We start from the raw sequence: 27,264 nt of genomic DNA on the forward strand, positions 1-27,264 counted from the left end.
GTGTCTTAAATCGTGTATGTTTGTAATAATTGCCCTCTAGTTCTTTTAATAAGCAACCTTTTGCTTGTGCTCCTAAAAGTAAAAAGAAAATAGATGGGCTATCCGCCTCATTCTTTGGAGGTTCCCCTGTCAGTATATATCCCATTTTTTGTAAAAAACAGATATAATAATAAAAAAGAAAATCAGGTATACCACGTCCTCCTCTTTCTTCCGGCAATGTAAGCCATTTCATGGATCTACGCGGTTTACCGGGGGCCCAAACAAATTTCCCACAGATGTTTTGTAAATACTGTATATGTTTAAGTGGAAATTCCAAAGGTATACTACGAAATAAATACAATATTTTGGCTAAAATATTCATCTTGATTATATTCCCCCTTCCGATTATGGATAATTGAAGTCTGCTCCATTTATCTAATGAGTGTTTAATCTGGGCTATACTCGCTTCCCAATTACTCTCGACAATTTCTTGCATTTGGGTTTTAATTTGAATACCTAAATAGGTTACTTCGTTAGTGACCCGACAATCATTAAATTGTATATTCTTTGTACAAAGAATTTGGGTTTTTTCCGCGTTTAATTTGTATCCTGACATACTTCCAAAATCTTTGGCCAATGATTCGATCTCCACTATTGCCTCCCTGGGATCAGTAGTCACTATGGCTATATCATCTGCATATGCAAATACTGTAAAGCCTATACCACTGTAAGGGGCGCAAGCACACCCTTACCCAGGCTGCAGTAGCAGACCTGTGGTAGCATTTTGGAGTGCTTCCCAGGGGTGGCATAATACATGCTTCAGCCCCTGGTAGGCCTCTGAGGTACCTATGCCCTAGGTACATAGTATACCATATACTAGGGGCTTATAAGGCACTCCAGAATCCAATTAGATATGTACCTAATGTACATGGAAACTATTTTAGAGAGGAAGCAGCTAGGCTGGGGTCCTGATTAGTAGGGGCACAGCCAGACTAAGGTCGAAAAACTTTGAAACACCAGCAAAAAGTGAGGGAACCCATGTGAAGCAGATCCTACTCTCCTACACTTTCCGTGAATTTTAGTGAGATACTGCTGCATAGAGGTATGTCCCACTGTAAGCTGCTTGCCTTGATTCTCAGTGATGTACTGCTGCAGAGGTGTTCAGCATGGATAGCTACTTGCCTTCATTCTTAATGAGGTACTTCTGCACCGACATGTGCAGTACTGATGGCTGCTTGTCTTGATTGTTAGTGAGGTACTACTGCACAAAGGTGTGTACCACTGATAGGTGATTGCCTTGATTCTCAGTGATGTACTGCCGAAGAGGTGTGCAGCACTGATTGCTGATTGCTTTGATTCTCAGTGACGTACTGCTGCAGAGCTGTGCAGCACTGATAGCTTCTTGCCTTGATTCTTAGTGACATACTGCTGCACAGTGGTGTGCAGCACTGATACCTACTTACCTTGATTCTTAATGATGTACTGCTGCAGAGGTGTGCAGCACTGATAGCTAGTTGCCTTCATTCTAAGTGTCGTACTGCTTCAGAAATGTGCAGCACTGATAGCTGCTTGTCTTGATTCTTAGTGATGGACTGCTGCAGAGGTGTGCACCACTGATAGCTACTTACCTTGATTCTTAGTGACGTACTACTGCACAGAGCCATGCAGCACTGATAGCTGCTTGCCTTCATTTTTAGTGACGTAGTGCTGCAGAGGTGTGCAGCACTGATAGCTTCTTGCCTTCATTCTTAGTGATGCATTGCTTCCTAGGCTTGCTTCACCGATAGCTGTTTGCCTTCATTCTTACTGACGTACTGCTGCAGAGGTGTGCAGCACTGATAGCTGCTTGCCTTGATTCTTAGTGACGTATTGTTGCATAAAGGTGTGCAGCACTGATAGCTGCTTGCTTTGATTCTTAGTGAGGTACTGCTGCAGAGCAATGCAGCACTGATAGCTGCTTGCCTTCATTCTGAGTGAGGTACTGCTGCACAGAGGTGTGGAGTACTGATAGCTGCTTGCCTTGATTCTTAATGATGTACGGCTGCAGAGGTGTGCAGCACTGATAGCTACTTACCTTAATTCTTAGTGACTTACTACTGCACAGAGCCATGCAGGACTGATAGTTTCTGGTCTTGATTCCTAGTGACTTACTGCTTCAGAGGTGTGCAGCACTGATAGCTGCTTGTCTTGATTCCTAGTGACGTACTGCTGCAGAGGTGTCCAGCACTCATAGCTTCTTGCCTTACATCTCAGTGACGTACTGCTGCAGAGGTACGCAGCACTGATAGGTGATTGCCTTCATTCTTAGTGACGTACTGGTTGATAGAGGAGTGTACCACGGGTAGCTGCTTTCCTTCATTCTTAGTGTACCACTGATAGCTGTTTGCCTTGATCATTAGTGAGACTCTACTGCACAGAGGTATTCAGCACTGATAGCTGCTTTCCTTGAATCATTGAGATACTGCTGCATAGAGGTATGTACTACTGTAATCTGCTTGCCTTGATTCTTAGTGACGTAATGTTGCTCTGAGGCCTGCAGCACTCTTAGCTGCTGTGCTTGTTTCTCAGTGGTGTACTACTGCACTGGGCCGTCCAGCACTGATAGCTGCTTCCATTGGTTCTCAGTGATGTTCTTATGGATAAAGGTGTGCAGCATTGATGCTTATATTGATGATCACCGACGTGTTGCCAAAGATATATGGACGGTGAAGATGGCTGCTTGCCTTGATGGTCAATGACACACCTTTTTCTTACTCTTTCAAGATGTGAACGACAACGTTCCTTTCTTTACCTCTTCAATCTATGAAGCCGCAGTCACAGAGGGGACTCCAGCCGGCACATTCGTTCTTCAGGTGTCTGCAACAGACCTAGATCTTGATCTAAATGGAAAGGTGAGCTCCTAGCAGACCATTTATGTACTTTATCGCCTGATGAGGCATAACATAATTGCTCACATTCTGAATTAAATGTAAAATATGCATCATATTTTGTATAGGAAATACGTGATTTGAGATAACTTCAGAGGCAATTGGAGTTTTTTTCAAAGCAACTGAAGTCAATGAATGGAAAAAGAGCATGGAATATATTTTCCAGATGTATTCATTCCCCCCTGACCCCTCATACTCCCCTGCCCAGCACTTCTCATGCATGTGGTGGGGTAAGCCAGAGGAATGAGTGTCCCTGTCCGAGACCTGTGTCCGTCTTCTACCAGCTTAAGAATAATTACTACTGAGTTGGATCATAATGACATCTCCTACATAAACCCAAGATGCAGGCTTGTTTGTTATGTAGCTTTAAAACATGGTTTGCCCGGGAGCATAAAAATAAGGTATAAATAACCTCATTTTATATTAATATCAAGTCTTACTGGGATTTAGTCTTATGAAAGGTTTTATGAGTTCCTTCTTACCGTTTTTTGACTTCCCTCTAAATTGTTTGTAAATTGGTAAGCATTGGCAGACCAATGCATGGTGAGTTGTGGGAATTCAGCATTGTTTCTACGTGTCACGTGGTCACTTGTGATCTAGTCCACAGTAGACACCTTCCCCAGCTGAAAGCCTTTACTGCTTAAAAGAGACCTGGTGGGGCAACAACAGGGAGCTCCTGCAGCTAGCTAGGATCTGTCAAGTCATAGCATCGAGAACATTCCTCGTTGTGTTATTTGAGTACAGATGGACAGTTGTAACAGGTTTCATCAATGTTGTTGTTTCTCTTTCTTCAGATAACCTACTCTTTGTTGCATGATCGAAATGGGGATAACACATTTTTCCGCATCGATCCTGAAACTGGCTCAGTTTATACTACCACTGTTTTTGACAGAGAGATAAAGGGATCCTACTTGTTAGAATTAAAGTCAACAGATGGCTCGGAATCTGCTCGTCCCGGAAAACATGGGCAGCCTAATTCAGGTGAGGCACAAATCTATCTATGTTGGTTTTGTAAAATATAATCGCTTCTTATAGAAGAAGTCTAAACTGATATTTAAGATAGTACACAAGCTGTGTTATTGATGTAGTCTGTGCCAGGCAAAGCTAATTGGTCTCACTTTGACAATGCTTTGAGGTCGCTGCTATTGGCTTTGCCACTCAATGTCCTTTGCTTTTAAAATGCACTGTCATTGGCAAAGCCAATAGTGGTGACTGGTCATCTTAAATTTGTAGAAAGCATTATTTTCTGTCATTTCAAGATGGCCACCACACTACGTGATGCAACATGAGGTTTCAACATGGCAGCCATCATGAAAGAAAAGGAAACAATGTATGCATATTTTAAATATGGCCACCACACAGCCTGATGCAATGTGGGACACATGCAGCAGCCATCTTTTCTATACTTTTTTTTTTCTTTCTAAGACTTTTATTAAAAGTTGTGCACATCAGGTTACAAGGTAATCAAGCAGTACTTCTGCAAATAACAAGAGAAAGTAGAAAGGCCACGTCATTTATCAATCACAGAAAGGCCGTTGTAGAATAGCGGCACACCATTAATTGTAAGGAGTCGTGTAGCATGGGGAGGTAGAGAGGGGCATCGGACGGGGCGGGGTGCCAGCAGGGGGGGCGCGAGGAATACGACAGAGGGCAGGGATAGGAGGGTGGAGTTCTACGGACCAGCACCGGCGGCCGCCGCGGGCGGAGTGCCGGCAGGGAGTGCGGGAGAGGTCACATAGGGAAAGGCATTCCAATAAAAGAGAATCGAAACAAAAGGCCCCCAGATATCATGCGGCCGGCCCGTAACCGGCGTTAGTTCCCAAAATTCTGACAGGAGCGTCTGACAACGCGAAGCATCCTTGAGCCAGGCACTAACCTTAGGTGCGGGCATCCGGCCCCAATGTATAGCAACTCTGCAACGCGCGAGAACAAGCAGCATAGCCGTGAAGCCGACGGGAGGCGTCTGGACACTGCTTAACCAAACCGAGTAGGCAGGTCAATGGATCTGACGAGACAGGCGAGGAGGTAATCTCAGTAATGATGGTACACACCTCGCGCCAATATGTAGAAACTGAGAGGCACAGCCAGGCAAGATGAGAGAAGCCCGCCACTGGGGACGAGCATCGGAGACATCTATCACTGGAGGCGAGGCCCATTCTGTACAGCTGAGCGGTACAGCCTGTGCAAGTACTTAAAATATATGAGGCGTAGGCGATAATTAGGAGATAGGCGTCTGGTCCGCTTACAACAATACAGCCAGTCCTCCTGAGAAAGATTGATGCCAAGGTCCTCGCTCCAGGCAATGCGGGCACAATCAGCAGAGAGTGAGGACGCCGCTAGTGTGGTGGCATAGAGCCTTGCGACCAGTTTGCGAGTGGAGGTGGACATGTATACCAAGTCGAGGGAGGCCATCGACAGGGGAGGCTGCGGGAACGTGGGGCGCAACTCCCGGCAAGACACTCTAAGTTGATAATAGAGCAGTGTGTCCAGGGGGCCAGAATCGGCCGGAAGCGAAAAGAAATCGCCGTTGGGGTAGAGGTCAGATAGAGTGGCCAAACCCAAGACGGCCGCGCGTTTAGCCATCCCGGCCGTGTGCAGTGAGGGAAAGGCCGGGTGGTATGCGACGGGCATGGCACCGGCGCAGAGCAGGCCAGAGCCTGAATACTTTCTAAGACTGTCCCAGGCCCAGCGTAGGGTCTCCACTTTTCTTTATTTTAATGTATTATTGATGGCTGCCACATTGTGTGAGAAAATGTGACGATTCTACACAACAGCAATCTTGAAAGTATGAAAACATTGTTTTCTATACTTTCGAGATGGCCACTAGGTTGCATTCTCATACATCTTGGAAGTATATAAAACAATGTTTTATATGCTGTTTTAGATAGACAACCAAGTTTTCTGTATATTTAACATAGTCGGCCATCGTTACTGGCTTTGCCAGTGCCGGTGCATTTTAAAAGCATCTGCCATTGCAAAAGGCAATAGAGGTGACCACCATGGAGCAGGACAAAGGTGGCAAGGGAGGTAGAGAACATAGGGAAAATGGGAAATCAACAGGCACAGGATAATGCTACAAGACAATATTCAGGACAGCTCCTGGCACGTCGAGGAGGAGTTCTGGGAGAAAGGGATGGTAGGAGGAAGGTGAGGTAGGACAGGTTCGAGCAGTGAGTGAAATAGCACAAACACACTATGAAGCAGAGGAAAGAAAAGAACATTCACTCCTATGGAGTTCTAAGTGAGAAACAACATGTTAAGAAAAAAGAAAAGTAGTTCCATGAGGTTGGCAGTGGAAGGATACATCTTCTCCAATTAATAGCAAGGGGGAGGGAAATATGTGCTCCAGGGCTAAGACTAATGCAGGAATAGGGAAGAAAGCCTTTCAATAAAGAGCAGGGAATGTAAATTGACTAAAAAGACATCTAATCACTAGTATGGGGCTGATTCAAAGCCGACTCCATATAGTATTGTGTCAAGTGCTCTCTACAACAGGCAGCTGAAACTGTCTGTTGCGAGACCACAAAAGGGACTAGTGAGATGTACTGAAAGGACCCTTAATCTCCTGATTTACTTCGATTGGCAGAGATAGAAGGTCTTGATGGTGACTATGATGTCAAGTAAAAGTCCAGTTCTCCTAGTCAGAAACTACTTAAGCAGAATGTACCCTCTGCCATAACAGCACTGAGGAGACATTGCAACAAAGGAAACTGCATTCAGCCGAAGGGCTGAGGATGAATGTATGTCTTCCACAGTCCTTAGAAACAGTGAAATATCCTGCATCATTGTTAACAGAGAACTGTACAGACAGGGTGCAGTGCACCCTCTCTATATCACATGTGTGAGTTCAAACAGCAATAATATGCCCTTCCCTACACCGACCTTACCATTGCATCTCAAGGTAGGAGTAATTGGTTAATATAACAGTTAATGGAATTAGGTAGTCAACCTGTAGTTAAAATGTAAAATAAAATACATACCTAGAAGATGTAATGGTAGGAAAAATACTGAATGCATTATATATCAGTTTGGTAATATCCATTTTAATATAGGACATTATTTAGAGTTCAGGGTGTGCTGTACTGTGCTGTCACAAACGTGGCGGATATCCTGTCTGGCCTATTATAAGCGCAATGAATGTGTCCTCGTGTAACGTAACTGGTGCTCATGGAAAGCGCTCCAATGCCTTTGGGTTGAGTTTGCGCTGCATAAATCTGCAAAAAAAAAACCTATAATACACTTGGAATATGGAGGAAGGAATCTTTACTGCTTTTGTAACAGAGTAGCCCAACAACAAAAAAGCCCAGTGTCTTACACTGACAGCCACAGGTGAGAAACCTGAGTACTGTACAGTCCTTGGTAACCACATTAGTGGTCAGTGATAGCAGCACATACAGGATGCTCCAATGGAGAGTTTTTAGCCACCCAGCCTCGGGTTTCATATTGCTGGTTGTAGGGTTTAGGCCGCCCTTCATTGTGTCACCCTGGCCTCGAGTGGTGAATGGACTTGATCATTCCAAGCTTACAGCAAATATGGACTGGTGCGAAGCGTGGAACTTTGAAGGGTAATGAATATGGCTCCTCGTCTTTTGTCAGTCCTCCCCAGGTAATTGGTGGAACTAGGCTTGCAAAGGACTGCGTGTGGGCTTATTTTTCTGCTTACCAGCCATTTCACATTTCTGTAGTCTGTTCCAGAAACACTGAAAGCGAAAGACAAGTAAGAGGGCAGATATCAGCAATGTAAAGGGGAAATACTCTGGCATGTCATTGTCTCCCTTCACAGTTATCAAGTGACAGAGCCTAGGAACTTGACAGCAATCGAGCATTAGCTAATGTAACCCAGTGAGCCCTAGCTTCATTGTTTCCAAAGCTAATGGGGGTTGTTTACTGCTCGAGAAGTCATCCAGGCATTCAGTTAAGAAGTGAGGGTTACACAAATGAAAGAGGAATTTGATTAGTTATCATTTTATTTTGGGGCTGGAACGGAGAATTAAAGTTGGTGCCTGAAGCTGAAGAAAAGAACAAAGTTATGACTTCTGGCATCAATTATTCACATGCTTTATGTTTAGGCGAAACGAGTTTGACGTTTGTTTGAAATCCAAGTGCTTTTGAGTAATGTCGGTGCATGGGTTGCCTGCAGCCTGAGGGCTCGTTTCTGTATTGCGCGCGTGGGTGCCCTCAGCGCGAGGGATCGCAGTTGACAGCGCAGCCACAGCTGAGCCCTTGCGTCTCTTGTCTCGTGCCTCTCCAGACACGGCCTACGTGCGCATTTCCATCAGCGACGTGAACGACAACAGGCCCGCCTTCACCCAGAGCGCGTACGAGGTGAGCGTGGACGAAGACCAGGACGTGGGCAGCGCCGTCATTACGGTCAGCGCCAACGACGAGGATGAAGGTAACTTACCAACCGTTTCATTAGTAATTGGTTCGGTTAAGCATTCTGAGATAAATTTAATGGTCTGTCAGGGAGGTAACTACGTAGATGATGCTGTAATTGAAATCTCCGTATGCTTCAGTGGACTTGCTCTCGCGCAGAGCCTTAAGGTATAAATGAAATCGTGTGTTAGTAACGTGTTCCAGGGTTTGAAATTGTGCACTGAGAAGATGGCCTTTGCGACCAAACATGTCAATAAGATGGGTCTGCGAATTATCGCAGATTCCCAATGCACCATTCATTCCCTTTTCGTTCTGCAAATAGAAATGGCTCCTTGTTGGCAGGGTTGTTTCTAGGTTTTGTGCGACGCCCCTCTAACATATAAGTTACACCTTCAGGGCTCCGAAGGTGCTTTGTGCAGACTCCTCCTAGGCCGCAGCACCCCTCTCTGCCACCTACAAGCACCTCTTTCACAGCTCATATCGGGCAGAATGTGTTAGAGCTGCTTGGGGGCTGAGAGTTAGAAGTGTGCAGACAATAAAGTGCTGACAATGGGTGTCCCACAGTGTCTCTCAATGGGCAGCCAGGCAGGAGGCCTAATTGCAGGACACACTTGCAATCATGCCTCCTTGCAACTGGCACAAGATGAGGTGTCCCCCCTCCTAGGCTTTCTCACACCTTCCCTGAGAGGCCCAGGGAGGGGGGCCCCTCCTGTATGCCCAATTGCAAACAGACACCTTTCTTCAATGGGATCAGCAGGGGCACGAGGTTTGGTGCAGGCCCCATGCTGGTGGGCTGAGAGCAAGGCCTTGAGCAGCTGCCCATACCTAGCAGCAGCCCTGCTTATTGGCGTCATTTACGTAAGGAATCCCAGCCGTTTTGTAATGTGTTTTTATGTCTCCCAGTGAACAAAGCCCTCATGATTTTTGTAAAATGATATGTGTAATGTACTTAGTTTTAGGGGCTTTCAGCCAGCCTCTTCATCCATTGTTCTCTTATTGTATCATTCACATTTTCCTTCGCCTACTACAGCATACATGTCTGTGTCAACGCACTTTAGTCGCTGACGAACTTCACTGGGAGTGATGGGATTCTTCCCTTTCATAAGGAGCACATACAAAGTAGTTCTCTTATGTGCCAGGAACTACGATGGCAATGTGTGTTTTTTTAGACCAAAAATATTTTACTTTCAGCTAGTGTTTTTTTAGCTTCCCCAGCTATAAAGTTTTGTAAAAATGATGAATGGCAAAGCAAACACAACGCCAGACCTGAAATACCAAAAATGGAAAGGAACGTCTTGTAGTAATGCCCATGTCAACAATTTATTATTTCATTTCATTTCATTTCGTCTTTATTATCGATAAAATTTCATCATAAAAGACATTTGCATACATTTAAAAATACAAAAAACAGATATATTAAAAACATAACCAAAAAAACACGATAATGGTCATTCAGAGACACAACATTGCACAAATAGTCTATTGCCTCCTATTCCTGATTATCCATACCCAGCCTAAAAATTGGGCCACAGCAAAACAACACATTCGCCAGTATCACATCTCAAAATGCTAAGGGCTGCAAACCCCTGTCTAGTTCCCAGATTACGGCAAATGGGTTTGAGCCATTTGGCCCTAGGGGCAGCATAAGCCGGGCAGGCAAAGAATATGTGCCCTACTGAATCAACACAATCTGGGCACCAGCTACAAAACTCAGAAGACCCGCCCTTCCATTTTTTTGTGAATAATTTAGTTGGTAAAGTGCCGACCCTAAATTGGTGATAAAGTTTCCTATCACTAGGCCTGGAGATAATGTCCCAGTAGGCTTCAAGGGAAGAAACTGTTTTATATTCATAAAACCTGCCGGACAAAGACTCTGCAGGAACTAGGGAGGATTGTTTTTGTAAAACCATTGACCAATAAAGATTTTTAAAATCTTTCTCGGATGGGAAAGGGTTGGCACCTGGGTCAGTCCAAAGCAATCCTAAACCCATAGATTCCAATAGTAATCTAACTTGCCTGAACCATGTGATGTTATCAGAACCCAAAATAGAGCGGACATCTAGAAATGCCTTGGCATAGGGACCTAATTCCGGTGTCGTCCAAAGTCTCCTCCAAAAAGCCAAGGGTTTGAACCTTGCGATGTCATCGAAGGGATGCCATCCAAGGTCCAACAAGAGCGGTTTCAGTGGGGTAGAACAGGGGAGGCCCGTAAGCTTTCTAAGAAATTTATATTGTGCTTTAACCAAGGAAGAAAGATCGGCAAAGCCCCAGAGTTCAGCACCATAAAGAATGGCTGAATTTATCCTAGCATTGTAGATTTTGATAGGAGGGCCTATCAATTTCATCTGTGACTGCCTCTGATCCTTAACCAAGCAACCAGAAAGTTGAGCAAATTTCAAAGAGAGATCATCTATTTGTGGCCTCCAATTCAGCTTGTTTTCAAATACTACCCCCAAATAGGTCATGATGTTAGTTCGTTCAAGTGTGTCATTGTTCATGAACACATGACCTTTCACATGTTTCCCTTTATTAAAGACCATATATTTGGTTTTGGAAACGTTAACTAGAAGGTCAAAGTCAAAAAAAATTTGGCAAACACATTCAAAGCCGTCTGCAATCCAGACAAAGTCTGGGATAAAAGTAGGGTGTCATCAGCAAACATAAGGAGGGGTATTTTGGAACCACCCAACATGGGGGCGTCCGTAGAGGTAGAAGAAAAATATTGCACAACTCTATTTATAAAAAGCAGAAATAGAGTAGGCGCAAGGACGCACCCTTGCCTGACGCCCCTACTAACTTTGAATCTTTCTGTGACCTGGCCTTGATTTCCCCATCTAATTTGGGCAAAGTTGTTTTCGTGCAATCTAATAGTGATGTTTAAAAGATCATCTGGCATCCCAAGCACTGCTAATGCTTCCCAGAGTTTGGTCCTGTTGACCAGGTCAAAAGCTGACCGAAGGTCTACGAAAGCGGCATATATAGTTCCACCACAGAGATATACCGTTTTCCAGACAATCAGTTGGAATTTGAATGCCTGGTCTATGGTACTAGTACAGGACCTAAAACCGGCCTGCAGGGGCGAGATAATATCGTCCTGCTCGATCCATGACTGGATCCTTGCCAGGATCATTCTTGCAATAGTCTTTTGGACTGAGTCGATAAGACTAATTGGACGATAGTTCCCCGGGCAGGAGCGATCGCCTTTTTTAAAAATAGGTAGAATCTCGGCGCCCTTCCAAGATTCCGGAATGGCAGCCCCCTTGACTATGGCATTAGCCAAGAAAGCAATATAAGGCACCCAAATGCCAAGGTCAGATTTAAAAAGGTCCGCAGGGACAAAATCAATTCCTGGAGCCTTGCCACCAGGGACCTTTGAAAGAGCAGTCTTGACCTCTTCATCCTCAAATTTGAAGTTTGACGAAATGGTCAAATCCCTACTAAATGGAAGAACGGGGGCCTCGGCCGGATTAGTGGCCGAAAACTGAGATTCGTAGTGTGACACCCATATATCCAGGGGTACATTGTTAGAGGGAGCCTGCATACTCTGATAGTTGCCCCACTTCAAAATATGCCAAAACATTGTTAAGTTCCTATGTTTACTGGCCGCCAAAAGATAATTCCAGTGGTCATTGTCCCAATCTTGCTTAGCTTGTATTTTGGCCTTATTATAGTCTTTCCTGGCAGATCTAATGATTGCCTGATTTTTGGTATTAATGGCAATTTTCAGTTTACTATAAGACGCCCGACAAGCTTTGGTATACCAAGAACTTGGTTTTAGGGTGGAAGGTTTCTTGGCCTTGCAAGGTTTTGAAAAAAGGGACTTGAGGCCTGAAAATAGGGTTACATGAATGTTAGTAGTTTCACCAACAACATCCTCCAGGTTCCGAAGGGACTGCAGATCTTCCAACGCACAGGAAACTTTTTGGCTGATCTCAAAAACTACTGCACTATCAAGGGCGACTTTTTCCCAACGCACTCTCCGCTGGTTGTTGGTAAGGAGAACATCTGCTGTCACTAACTCAGATTGTGGGTTCCTGTGGTCAGGGCAAAGCAGGAGTGTCAAGACTAGGGGATTATGGTCGCTCTCCGGGCGGTCTAAAACCACCATATCGCAAAGAGAGGACCACAACTCCACTTTAATTAAAGCGTAGTCGATTCTACTGCTACGACCACGACCATCAGAGAAGGTCACCTTGCCATTTTTATCAGATGGAGTGCGACCATTAGCAGCCCGAAAGCCACGTTCCATACAAAGACTCATCCACTGAACAGCGGACTCAGTCCACCGCTTAATGGGTGGAAGGTCTAGAAAGGGGATGTTAAAAATGGTATCCACATCCAAAGTGAGTGATTCCCAAGCGGGGTGCATTGGCTCAAAACAACAATTTAGGTCACCCACTATTACCACATTTATGCTAGGATCGACAGTGTCCAAAAACCCATCCAGTTGTAAAAAGGTGTTTGAACCACGCCCACCTGGAAGGCCCCTATTATATACATTTATAATCAAAATTTTGGGGTCATTATTGTGTTGCAAGGAGACGATCAGTAAATCAGGGCTATCAATGGCCATTTCGGTAAGGCTATACTTAAGGGTTTGCCTAACCCATATGCAGAGTCCCCCCGAAGGACGGCCCCTTGGGCCACTAGATGCCCCCTTAAAAAAGTTCACATACCCAGGGAAATAAATAGGATCCACAGCCCACGTTTCCTGAAAAACAAGGATATCGTGGGTGGTTACCCAAACAGACCAGTCCTCCGTGGAGATTTTACTCCGGAGACCGGCAATGTTCCATGAAGCCAGGGTAAGGGGGGGGGAGCTGGAGATTTCAGGTGACAACAAAGAGGGTGGGGACCGCGGGACTGCTTGGTAGGAAACACTAATATCAAGTGCCATACTATCAGTCTCAAGAACACAAGAAACAGTGGACGTGGTTGCTGGTTTAGCAATAAGCGACACACCCACGCAAGGTGACCGCTCAGTTCTTTGTGTGTTGCCAGTTATATAACTGGAAGACGGAAAATTATCATGGCACGCCAGGGTAGGTGGAATAAGATCGAGATTGCTAGGGGGGGCTATGACAGGGTCACAAGCAGGATCCGAAAGCAAAGCACCCGGCCCCGAAAATACCCTCCTAGACCCACCCCAACTAACAAACCCAGAATAAGCAAAATCATCTAAAACCTTAAACACACTACCCTGGTTATGACAATTAATGAATGGTCAATCGACCCCATCCAAATTATTCAAAGGGGCAAAGGAGTTGAATAATGGAAGGTGAAAATCTAAACCTGGCTGGCGGAAAGAACCCCTATTGACCCTTTCCCAGCCAGGTACCACATCACCAGATATAACACGCTGGCCAAGAGGGTAAAAATATGACAAATCCAGGGTGATTATTCCAGTGACATTCGTAGTATTAGAATGGGAGCATATATGGGTCACCACCTTAGGATCCCGGAAATTAATAATCACACAATCACCCTCCACTCTTTTAACCCCCTTACCCAACCAACACACCCTACGGACAGTAAGAATTTCAGCACAAAGTCTAGCCGGTAGTGGCCTATAACGATTTAACCAATGGATTACTTTATTCTTCAACTCACTGTGAGATTCAGTCTTGACCTGCGGGAGCCTGGGAATGCCCGCCATAATGACTGTGTATGGATTCGACTCCGGGGGGAGATTTATACAGGGAAATTTAAGAAAGAGACTGTCGTCCTCAATATTAAGTTGTCCAGTTGCAGAGTTGCTCGAATTAGTAACAGCATTGCTAACTGGATCGACAGTCATGGCGAGAGTAGGTGGAGTATGAGATACTTCCGCAACATGTACATTAGGAACAGATAGATCAGAGGATGCGCTAACCTGGGGGGTGGTGCCACTAGAAACAACCCCCACTTCAAGAGCTGTATCAGGAGTTAATGATATCTTAGGAACAGATTGTGTCACCATGATCTTCTCCATTAGGGACGAATTAGACAACACCATACTCTCTAATTTCTCTAGAGAAGTAGAAAGACGATTAACTCTCTCGTATAGGGGTAGAAAAAAAGATTTAAGTAGTTGCTCCAAAGATTCCAGATGTCCAAGGGACAGGGAAGTATGGGATGGCGTGGGACACCCAACAGTAGTGGGGGTGTCACGAGACAAATTGGGAAGAGGGGGGAGACAAGGATTTACAGGTTTGGACAATTTGGACACTTTAGCACGTTTACCCCTAGGATGCCCTCCCCCGCAATTTCTTTTCCTATTGATGGACGGAAATTTACCACCCGGAATCGTAGTATCGTCACCAGGCTGCTTATTAGTAAGCAGCGAGTGGTTATCACTCGTATTAGAAGGCTGGCCACAGGGTTCAGAAGTATTGGTAATAGCAGGAGAGTTATCCAACGAACTCAAGGTTTGAGGGGCCACTGACCCAAGCTCGTTGTTACCTGGTTGGTCGATGAGTGTTTGGGGCGACCTAAAATCAGGGGAAGGAGCTACCATAATATTACCAAGAGACGATCTCTTAGCAGAAATTTCTAAGGACAATCTTTTTTCCGTCAGAATAATTTCCTGTTCAAGAACCCTAGCTGCTCTCGTAATGAAACTGTCCAGGGTCCCTGTAACACGACCCACAGTGCTGTCCTGCGTGAACTTCCTACCAGACCTTAAAGAAGACATTCTTGGAAAAGAAGAGCACACAGAACCGGGGGCGGCTGGGGAAGAAATGCACGGGGAGGAATCTAAAAGCACTTGGTAAACAGTGAAGATGTTACAGCAACTGCAGCAACTGGCTAACAATCTACAAATAATAAAAGGGAAATTCCGGCTAGCACAACCGTTTGTGTGGCATAAGCAGTGACGCCCCTATGAATATAGACCCGTCCCGTCCACGGCCGGCCACAAACGGCCCGCTCTTTGCCCGGTCTTCGCCCCGTGCTACGTCCCGCGCGCGTACCGCTAGCGCGTTCGGGCGGGGTCTAACAAAAGAACAGAAGGGCAAGAGGGGGCGGGGCCGGGAAGAGGAACCAGGTGAGTCCGATCAGCTGGGCGCTGAGCACCGTGGTCCTCGCAGTCCCGCAGCAGTGCGATACAGCAGCCTTCCCCCTTCTAGCAGCAAAGCGTCCTGGCAGGTCCTTAGGCAATGGGAGACACACAGAGAATGAAGACCAGCCGAGATTTTATACAACCAAGCCCTACGAGCGGCTCCCGCGAAGCGGGGGCCGCGAGGCGTTGTGTGGTTGGTCGAGGCAGGAACGGGAAGAGGAACCAGGTGAGTCCGATCAGCTGGGTGCTGAGCACCGTGGTCCTCGCAGTCCCGCAGCAGTGCGATACAGCAGCCTTCCCCCTTCTAGCAGCAAAGCGTCCTGGCAGGTCCTTAGGCAATGGGAGACACACAGAGAATGAAGACCAGCCGAGATTTTATACAACCAAGCCCTACGAGCGGCTCCCGCGAAGTGGGGGCCGCGAGGCGTTGCGTGGTTGGTCGAGGCAGGAACGGGAAGAGGAACCAGGTGAGTCCGATCAGCTGGGCGCTGAACACCGTGGTCCTCGCAGTCCCGCAGCAGTGCGATACAGAAGCCTTCCCCCTTCTAGCAGCAAAGCGTCCTGGCAGGTCCTTAGGCAATGGGAGACACACAGAGAATGAAGACCAGCCGAGATTTTATACAACCAAGCCCTACGAGCGGCTCCCGCGAAGCGGGGGCCGCGAGGCGTTACGTGGTTGGTCGAGGCAGGAACGGGAAGAGGAACCAGGTGAGTCCGATCAGCTGGGCGCTGAGCACCGTGGTCCTTGCAGTCCCGCAGCAGTGCGATACAGCAGCCTTCCCCCTTCTAGCAGCAAAGCGTCCTGGCAGGTCCTTAGGCAATGGGAGACACACAGAGAATGAAGACCAGCCGAGATTTTATACAACCAAGCCCTACGAGCGGCTTCCGCGAAGCGGGGGCCGCGAGGCGTTGCGTGGTTGGTCGAGGCAGGAACGGGAAGAGGAACCAGGTGAGTCCGATCAGCTGGGCGCTGAGCACTGAGCACCGTGGTCCTCGCAGTCCCGCAGCAGTGCGATACAGCAGCCTTCCCCCTTTTAGCAGCAAAGCGTCCTGGCAGGTCCTTAGGCAATGGGAGACACACAGAGAATGAAGACCAGCCGAGATTTTATACAACCAAGCCCTACGAGCGGCTCCCGCGAAGCGGGGGCCGCGAGGCGTTGCGTGGTTGGTCGAGGCAGGAACGGGAAGAGGAACCAGGTGAGTCCGATCAGCTGGGCACTGAGCACCGTGGTCCTCGCAGTCCCGCAGCAGTGCGATACAGCAGCCTTCCCCCTTCTAGCAGCAAAGCGTCCTGGCAGGTCCTTAGGCAATGGGAGACACACTTATTATTATATTTCTTCAGCAAACAGTCAGCAGGCCAAGTTCTAATAAAATATTCCAATTTTTATTCCAAAAATTGTTGCAGATGAATCAATATGTTACATATTCATGACGTCGTTTCGTCCTATACTGGATGTCATCAGGGCTGAAAGAAAATATATATATGCACCAATCAATAAATTGAAAACAATTTTAAAACATTCACCATGTAACCTGTACATGACAATTCAAGGTATCTTCTGAACATGCACTCACTCCAACCTTATAAAGCCTGCCTGTCTCCATTCTAATATTAACCACAACACAGGATGAACACCAATATTTAATATTCTATACAATAATTACTAATTATCTTAAAAGACATAGTTCATTATATCACTCTTAAAACCCCACAAGACACGTTGCAACAACTACATCCGTTTGTTGACCCTGTATTACCCATCCTACAAACCATTCCACCCCCTAGTGACCAGTAATTTATAACATGACTTAATATCCAATTGAATCATCTGACTCACACCTCTTTATTCAAATATTACAACCAGTATTGATAGATTTCATTCTTAATAATCATTCAGTTGGTTTCTTCTTGTACTCCATTCAATTAAGTCTAAATGATGAACAATTCTAAAAGAATATATTATACAAAAAAGAGTCACATTAATAACTCTACTTCCCATGTGTTACCCAATATCCCTAAGTTCAAAAAAAGGGGGAAACAAAGAGTATTCCTAATTATATATATATATTAATCTTTAATTATTTGGTCAACCTCTTCTGGCTCTCCAGACAATTCTAGCCAAAATAATATTCAATTCTGAAAAAATATGGCAAGGTCTCATTAATGACTGAAAAGTCCTAATCGTTTTTACCTATTCCTGAATTTGAAGGAAGAGGAGGGATATGCCTCTGAAAATGCGATGATTAAATTGTTGTTCAATTATATCCCACTTACATCATTAGTGGTGAACCCTATGATCTAACCAGACAGATTAAATTATTTCAGTATTTCAAAGTCTAATTCTGGCAATGGCATTGCTCCACACCTTATTAAATCCTATTTATAACAGGTAAAATACTAAGGGTGAATGTACCTTATGAATAGCTGTATTAGCTTATACTCTAGTCCAGCTTCCTTGGTATTCAAGTCCAAAGACCCTGTACACATTCTAAAACCTATAATTATTGCTCTTAAAGTCACAAAACTATTGATATTAGCACATCAATTCAATAGTGAATCAAACATACCTTAATAGATAATCACAACTACCCTATCCTATTATCTACTAAACCACTTCAACATTATTGACTTTACAACAACTAGAAATCTCAGATACATCTAACTCACCAGCTAAGGCCACGATAAGCCTCCTCCATGAACAGCCGGTCTGATAATTCCCGCTGTCAAAGGTTTTCCCTCTGACTTAACCTTTTAAATCATGTCTCCATCAATCCGCTGTCAGCTGTCTTCACCCATTGCACCAATCAAATCATCTTTCATAAAGCCTCCAAATCTGAATAATACTGATATGTTTCCTTTCTGGTCCAACATCCCTTTAACTAATCAAAATACACCATTACCAGTCAACTTCACCCATTGCACCAATCAAATCATCTTTCACAAAGCCTCCAAATCTGAATAATCCTGATGTGTTTCCTTTCTGGTCCAACATCCCTTTAACCAATCAAAATACACCATTACCTCTCAATGTTCTTTTTTTTTTTTCTTTCGATATCCTGCTTATTTTTTAACCAATTGTATGAGTCTTTCACAAGCTTCTCATTAACTTGACTAACATCAAGTTTCCTTTCTGGTCCTCCACTTTTTGGACCAATGAACGTACTTGTTATGCATGCGTCTTATTCCAAGCCTTCCGGTTTCGTGCCGGCGATCCTAATCCGTGTGCTATTAAAACTCACTGGTTCCTGATCAAACCAATGGGATAACCAGTTCTATTCGCCAACCTATTACCATTAAAACAGTAAAAGGAATACAAAGTTTTAAATTGATCTTAGCTATGCTTTTGCCATTCAAGTGTAGAAATAAAGGCACGTATAAAAGTTCCTTTCTGGTCCTCCACTATCTTTGGACCAACGGACGCGCTCGTATGCGTGCACCATATTTATCATTAAGCCTGCCTGTTTCGTGCCGGCAATACTTTCTCCGTGAACCACTGAACCTTATTGGTTCTTGATCAGACCAATGGGATAACCAGTTCAATTCGCCATACTTTGCCATCAAAAACTAAAGAATAAAGCCAAGTTTTCACTTCCAATATTGTGCTGGTAATTCTTACTCGTGTACCATTAAACTACTCTTTACTGCACTACTCCACTTCAAATAAAGGGATGAAGGCGCATATAAAAACAAAGAAATAAAGACAAGTTTTCACTTCCAATATTATATTGGTAATTCTTTCTCGTACACCATGAAACTACACTACTCCACTTCAGATGAATGGATGAAGGCGCATATAAAACTTCCCAAAAAAGAATCAACCTTATTCTCATGTACCACTACAAATATCAATTACACTCATTCCCTGTCACCCTAGTCCGAATAAAGATTCAATACACTTGCTACCATTGCATTACGTAATGCTCACATACTGGGCCCGACCTGCATCAATAAAAATTCCTGTCATTATGATCTATCAGTGCACCCTCGACTATCAACATCTGTTAATGCTCATTAAATTAATAAATAATGTAGCTCATTATCACTATTGAGACCCTGGGATACCGATCTACACCTGCTAATCCATCTTGCCTCTTGCTGTCTCAAAAATAATTCCCAGTCTCCTCCTCTAGATCTTTTCTCTACTCTTTGTATACCATGAAACTTGAATCTTGTTTTATTTTCATGATTATCTTTTATATGTTGATAGAGGGGCAATCTAGCATCCTTATTATTCATCGCTCTCCTGTGCTCCTGAATCCTGAGTTTTAAAGTGTGTTTAGTGTTTCCAATATAGATTTTCTGACATTCACACTGAATTAGGTACACCACTCCATAACTATTGCAATTAATGAATGAATTAATCCGATATTTTTTGACAGTATTATAACTAAATTCGTTTGTGCGGTTCATGTCTAAATCACAAATATTACATGCCCCGCAAGTGTAAAACCCCTTCGGTGGTGCTGGGAGCCAATTACCTTGTTGCGAACTTAATGGTTACAAATAGTTACGTTTAATAATACCTCCTAAAGTGGGACATCTCCTATGAGTAATTTTTGGTTTATCAGAAATTACTTCTATTAGCCCGGGCACTCCTTTCAATATATTCAAATTTTTATTGAGAATTCTATAAATTTGATTATGATTTACATTGTATGTCGAAATAAAGGCAACTCTTTCCCTTCCAGATGTTCTCTCCTTCTGCACCAAGGTTGTCTCTCTTTTGACCATTCAAATTCAGTTCTTAGCTGACTCTAAAGAATTTCAAGAATACTCTCTTGATGTTAATCTACTTTGCAATGCATCTAGTTCTGATTCAAAGTCTTGAACCAGGCTACAATTTCGCCTGATGCGAATCATTTCTCCATATCGGATGCCTTTTATCACTGCTGGTGGATGGGCACTATCAGCTCTCAAAATAGAGTTAGTAGCTGTTTTTTTACGAAAATAACTTGCTTTGCACGTTATCCTCCACTATGAACAATTCAACATCCAAAAATTCTATCCTATCTCTATGATGACACATGGTGAAAGCGACATTGAAATCATTATTGTTGAGGAATTCAAAATAGTCAGGTAATTCAGATTCCAATCCTCTCCAAATGACCAAAATATCGTCAATAAACCGTCCCCAGAACAAAATTGAATCCATCCATTTGGATTCCCTTCTGTTCCAGGCATGCACCCTCTCAAACCAACCCATGAACAGGTTGGCATAATAGGGAGCAAACCTGGAACCCATTGCAGTACCTCTAATCTGATGATACCATTCGCCTTCAAATAAGAAATTGTTGTGGAGAATCAAGGCACTCATTTCCTCAATCATAATTGAGTGTTCTTGTAAACTAGCGCTCCTATTTCCCCCAAAAATATGCAACGCTTGTTCCCCTTCATCATTTTCTATACAGGTATATAACCCAAAGACTTCCAGAGTCACAAAACTCATCTCACCATCCCATACAATATATACAATATTCTGGAACTTACTTAGCACATACATGGTATCTCTTATATAAGAGGGTAGATTAATTACCAAAGGTTTTAAAAATGTATTTATTTATTTAGTGCAAATTTGTAATGCGCATGGCTGCCACAGCAACGAGGCGTCCCAGCGCAGACCAAGGACCAGAAGCTGGAGACTGAGAGAGACAAAGCAATTAGATGGTAGAAGTGGGGAAAAGCCATGTCTTCAAAGCTTTACGAAATGCTAGATGATTGGGGATAGTTCTGATAGGGGTCTGAAGTGTGTTCCAAAGTTTCGCTGCCAGCCAGCCAGTGGAAGGAACGCCCCCCGACCCTAGCTCTCCACACTCGGGGAGTGCAGACCATAGCTAGGTCGGCAGATCGCAACGAGCGCTTAGGCACGTAGGCCTCCAACAGATGAAAAAGGCCCGGCGGAGCCTGTCGTGACAGGATCTTGTGTGAAATGCACAGTGCCTTAAATTGTATCCGTTTATCCATTGGCAAACAATGGAGTTTGGGGAGAACCTGCGCTACTGAGCAATGTTTTGGTAATGAGACCAGGATCCGTGCTGCCGCATTCTGAATCCTCTGGAGGCGCTTGATGCTTACTCTATTAGCTGCCAGGTAGAGGGAATCGACGTAGTCCAATCTTGACAAAACAGACGACTGGACGATAGACTGGCGCACCGTAGGAGGGAAGAACCCGAGCAAAGGTTTTAGACCCCGCAGGAGACCGAAACAGACCCCCGCAACAACTTTTGTTTGTTTATCGAAGGTCAGTCCATGATCAAACCACACCCCAAGATTTTTTACAGTTTCCTTAGGAAATGGGGCGGGTTGGAGGCGGTCCGGCCAGCATTGTTCAGGCCACAGCTCCCGGTCCTTCCCAAATAACAGGATCTCTGATTTGCCGGAGTTGAGCTGTAGGCAATTAGCTGCCATCCAATCAGAGATAGCTAGAAGATCTTCCTTAAATTTGTCTAAATTGGTGGTGCATTTCTTTGAGAAGGATATCACCAAGTGGGTGTCGTCGGCATACGACACCAACGACGACCCCCTACCCTTAGCCAGCTCTGCCAAGGGGCTGACATATAGATTGAACAAGAGAGGGCTCAGTATGGAGCCCTGTGGTACCCCTTGATGCAACGCAAACTCCTGTGAGGAAAAAGGGGGTGCCAAGACCTGAAAAGATCTCTCCGTTAGAAACGATTTAATCCAGACCAGAGCTGAATCCCTAATCCCAATGTCCTGTAGACGTTTAAGAAGTATCTTATGGGACACAGTGTCAAATGCGGCACTTAGGTCCAAAAGGACCAAGGCCGCAGAGTCCCCTACGTCTAAACTGCCCCTAATTGCTTCCAACGCGGCCAGAAGCGCGGATTCAGTGCTATGCCTGGGCCGGAAGCCGTGTTGTGAAGGATCAAATATGGCATGTTGCTCGACAAAGTTAGCCAATGTGTAATTCACATGTGCCTCCGCCACTTTAGCCAAGAAAGGCAACTGGGAAATTGGTTGATAATTGTCCGGTTCAGCAGCGTCCAAAGAAGGTTTTTTTAACAAAGGGATGACTTTCGCGTGTTTCCACGCCCGTGGTACTGACGCAGTCAGAAAAGACAGATTAGCCAGATCTAAACTCACATCCGAGATCAGAGGATAAAACTGGTGGAAGTGAGTGGGGGTCACTGGGTCAGCCGGGGAGCCCGATTTGATTTTTAGGCACAACTCCTCAAACTCCAAGGGTGTTAAGAGAGGAAGTGATACCAGGTTGTTACCCTCCAAAGCATCGCCCCCTCTCGGGCCCCCCTCCTCCATCAAGAGAGCTGCTTTTGGGAGAGCCAGATAAATCCGCTGCACCTTGTTGAGAAAATACTGAGCTAGTTCATCACACTGATGGTTGGAGGCAATAGGGGAAGCCCTAATGGCTCCTACGCTCTTCATGCCATCCAACAAGGGGAAAATGGTCTTGGCAGGATTAGAACTGCCCAGAATTTTACTGGCCTCAAACTCCGCCCGCGCTCTCCGAATGCCCTTATGATATTGCTTGAGGGCCATCCGATATTCAAGCTTTGCTGCTGCATCATACGAGCGTCTCCACACACGTTGCAGCTGCTTACAGCCCTTCTTAGCTAAAGAAAGGGCATCATTAAACCATGGGTTTGATGGCCGCGTCCTTTCCTTCTCCATTTAGCTGGAATACAGTTATCCAGGCCAGCCGTCAGCCATTCATGGAAACACAAGTTAGCCACGTCCACATCTGAAGATAGCTGAGGCCGATGCCCAGATAGCCAGGCAGAGAAAAGCTCTAGGTCCAACCTGTGCCATGGGCGTTTGAAAACTTGAGCGGTGCAAGTTGGGTCTGCCTTGTTCTGCAATTGCAAAGAGAAAGAGACCAGGAAGTGGTCAGTCCAAGCCTGTGGGATCGAGGGGTACATTTTTATCAAATAAAGGTTAGAAAAAACGGGATCCAGCAAATGGCCGGCCGCATGGGTACCCTCGAGCACATGTTGCCTCAGCTGGAAGGCCTCTAGATCTGCCAGGAAGTTGACGATCTCCGCTGTCTCACCATTCTCTAAGTGGAGATTAAGATCTCTTGAGATAGTAAAATTTGCTGCCTTACTGGCGAAGTGTCCCACTTTGCTTAAGAGGTCTTCCTTAAAACCGGGGGGCCTATAAATTAGAAGGCCGGATAATGTGAAGTTGTGGGTTAGCCTGATTTTAAAGGAAGCGCATTCGCGACCCACTATGTTCTCCCTATCCAGGCTAACAGTATGAGCCTCCTTAACTACCACTGCAACCCCGCCTCCTCTCCCCCCCTCACGCTTCATAGTTTTCAACACGTAGCCTGACAGAAGACCCAGCCAAGGCACTGCCACGGCGTCTTGGCTAAGCCAAGTCTCCGTAAGGAAGAGGGCATCGGGGAATTCATCGGTCAGGAGGTCAAAGACCTCTGCATGATGCTTTGCCAAGGAACGGCAATTAAGGCTGAGGAATCTGAACTCCTTATACCCCGATGAACATGTGTCCCTCTGTGCCGAAGTCTGTTCAAACTAACAGAAATCACAGTGGAAAGAGTGTTCCTGCAAGGACCAGGGTAGGGATGGGCAATTAGAGGCCATGGCAAGGAGCTCCTCCCGCGAGTACCTGATAAAGTCGGTGGCGCGATCGACAGGGGTCCCGGCACCTGGCGTCGGACGGGCGCAGACGGGCTTGCGCGGCTGCGTCTGCATTTATTTGCCTCTGGGAGATCCGGCCTGAGCCTGCTGACTTCAACCCTTTCCAAGATGGCGGAGCTACTCCGACCGTCCTGGGAGAGTGGCAGACCCAAGCCTCACCGACCGCCCACTGCAGCTCAGTACCACCCGCAATTCCACAGGAGTGCGTAAAGTAGGTAAGAGTGGGTTTCAATCAAATAAAATGTCGCGCTAACAAAATGTGCAAGTAGGAATATTAAAAACAAAGTACCAAATGGCTGCTCTAAATCGCTCCTGGCTCAAGCCTCAGGAGCCTTGTACTAGCGCGATCGCGGCTGCGCCTGCATTTATTTGCCTCTGGGAGATCCGGCCTGAGCAGCTGCACTGCTGACTTCAACCCTTTCCAAGATGGCGGAGCTACTCCGACCGTCCTGGGAGAGTGGCAGCCTCAAGCCTCACCCACCGCCCACTGCCGCTCATTATCACCCGCAATGCCACAGGAGTGCCTAAAGCAGATAAGAGTGGGTTTCAATCAAATAAAACGGCGCGCTAACAAAATGTGCAAGTAGGAATATTAAAAACAAAGTACCAAATGGCTGCTCGAACTCGCTCCTGGCTCAAGCCTCAGGAGCCTTGTACTAGCGCGGTTGCGGCTGCGCCTGCATTTATTTGCCTCTGGGAGATCCGGCCTGAGCAGCTGCACTGCTGACTTCAACCCTTTCCAAGATGGCGGAGCTACACCGACCGTCCCGGGAGAGTGGCAGCCCCAAGCCTCACCCACCACCCACTGCAGCTCAGTACCACCCGCAATTCCACAGGAGTGCCTAAAGCAGGTAAGAGTGTGTTTCAATCAAATAAAACGGCGCGCTAACAAAATGTGCAAGTAGGAATATTAAAAACAAAGTACCAAATGGCTGCTCGAACTCGCTCCCGGCTCAAGCCTCAGGAGCCTTGTACTAGCGCAGTCACGGCTGCGCCTGCATTTATTTGCCAAAAATAAGTCCACAAATTCAGAAAGATGTTCTGTTAGACTCCCTATGCTGGTGGCTTCTGCACGGATTTGTGTATTTTGGGTAAAATGTATATAAACGGGTAGAAGGGATTTGTTACATTAAGATATTTGTATTCCTGCTCATCTAACAGACCTTGTTCCTTCCATGAATATAGTCTTTCTGTAATCAGTCTACCTGCTTCCTTAGTTGGATTTGAATACAATTTCCTATAACACCCTCTGTCTCAAAGTTGTCTCTTAACCTCAGCACTATAATCCTCCCTACTCATTACCACGATATTGCCGCCCTTATCGGCTTTGCATATTACTATGCTTCTATCTTTTTTAGAGTAGTGATGTCTGTGTGTTCTTCCTTAGATAAATTATCCTGCTGCCCATAACTGGACTTCCTCCATCTACCTAGATCCTCCAATTTATGCAACTCCTCCATAGTCTTTTGAACAAATAGATCAATTGCCGCATATTGAGAACCCTGAGGAGTACATTTGGAAGCTGGTTTAAGACCACTAGTACAATCATAGTCTGTTGATATATCCAGCATAGAAGCTATATCTACCATCCCATATTTATCTCCCTCTGTAAATGAAACAAGCGTTTGTACATCTCTTAAATGAGCAATAGATAATTTGGAACCACCCCATCTGGCATCAAACTCAACAGATTTGTTTATTGTTGAAAAGAAACTTTTTTATTTCAATTTCTTAGCAAATTTAAATAGATCAATTTCCACATCCACGAAATTACAATAATTTTTAGGACAAAATGATTAACCTCTTTGTAACACAGCAATATCGTGTACATTCAAAACTCTGTTAGACAAGTTAATCACTTTTAAATATTGAAAATCATTTGCTTCATGCCTATCTATGCCATCCATTACTTTCTGAATGTGTCCTGACTGCGTGTACCTATTCTTGTACTGTCTGTGTTTCCGCTTGCCCCTCCTGGTACTGTTGCCAATTTTTTCTTTCCCCTCCTGATTCTTTGGATTTCCTCGGAAAAAGAGGAGCTCTGAGCTGGTCCAGGTCCTATGGTGCTTTCTGCTCCCAAATCCTCTCCAGACGATAAGTCAGAGCTAGTATAATTTACTGAACTTAAATCATCTAGAGCCTGCGCTCCCCCACTAGCCTTGGGTTTCTGTATATCATCGAAACCTCTGCCAAAAGTAAAGACTCTTCCTTGGCTATAATCTTGTTCAGCCCTCCTAATTTTGCTTAATTTTCTCTCCTTAATCTGCAATTGGTGCTTATTAATGACTTCCTTCAATATAACATAATTCTTGTCTGTTAAGTCTATTAAATTCATGTCCCTGATCACTCTCTCCAGCTCAACAATCTGATTCCATAATGTTTCTCCCTTTTTTCAGAATTTTTGATTAATATGTGCATCATGCAAAATGATGACGAGTGTGAATTTTCTTCCCACCCTTTCAGCAAGTCATCATCCAAATCATTGAATATTGGGAAAATAAGTATTCTTAAATCCCTTGGCACTCTCTTTCGATCAATATAATTTTTAAGGGTAATGCCGTCCCACCACTTCGAAAGCCCTGTTTTTTTCAGCTTTTCAAGTTTCAAAAATTTAGAATTTAAACTGCTGCTCGAGGGGTCTATACCACTCTCAGTTGTTGGTTGTTTACTCTGTGCAAATAGATTCGCTGCCAATTTCTCTCGATCATCCTGGGTGGAAATACACACACCTCAAAAACTAATCAGTCCTTTCAAGTATCACTCTACTGTGCACCACTGTCCTTATAATATATAGTACCAAAAGCAAGGCGGTGAGGACAAAAAAGGTGTGCACTATAGTCACTGTTCAGTACTTTTCTTCAAAGTTTCCAAAGAAGACGCTCAACTCTCCGTAGCCCACCGCTCCTGGCCACAATCCTCAAAATGAAATCACAAAAATGGAAAGGAACGTTTATAGTAATGTCCATATCAACAATGTATTATTATATTTCTTCAGCAAACAGTCAGCAGGCCAAGTTCCAATAAAATATTCCAGTTTTTATTCCAAAACTGTTGCAGATGAATCAATATGTTACATATTCATGAAATCTTTTCAGCCTACGCATTTCGTCCTATACCGGACGTCATCAGGGCTGAAAGAATATATATATACACCAATCAATAAATTGAAAACAAATTTAACAAAAACATTCACCATGTAATCTGTACATGACAATTCAAGGTATCTTCTGAACCTGCACTCACTCCAACCTTATAAAGCCTGCCTGTTTCCATTCTAATATTAACCACAACCCAGGATGAACACCA

The 27,264-nt window shown here is 44.9% G+C and overlaps 1 protein-coding gene across 1 annotated transcript in view; it reads left to right on the forward strand.

Annotated features, from left to right (window-relative positions):
• Positions 1 to 27,264, forward strand: part of LOC146776290 (neural-cadherin-like) — a 567,428-nt gene that overhangs the window by 210,914 nt on the left and 329,250 nt on the right. The window contains exons 14-16 of the mRNA XM_085637108.1: positions 2,743 to 2,870; positions 3,701 to 3,887; positions 8,158 to 8,301. Coding sequence (XP_085493234.1) covers positions 2,743 to 2,870; positions 3,701 to 3,887; positions 8,158 to 8,301 — 459 coding nt within the window. The remainder of the gene's footprint in view (positions 1 to 2,742; positions 2,871 to 3,700; positions 3,888 to 8,157; positions 8,302 to 27,264) is intronic.

This window comes from Triturus cristatus, chromosome 12 (assembly GCF_964204655.1).
Source record: "Triturus cristatus chromosome 12, aTriCri1.1, whole genome shotgun sequence".
Classification (NCBI taxonomy): Eukaryota; Metazoa; Chordata; class Amphibia; order Caudata; family Salamandridae; genus Triturus; species Triturus cristatus.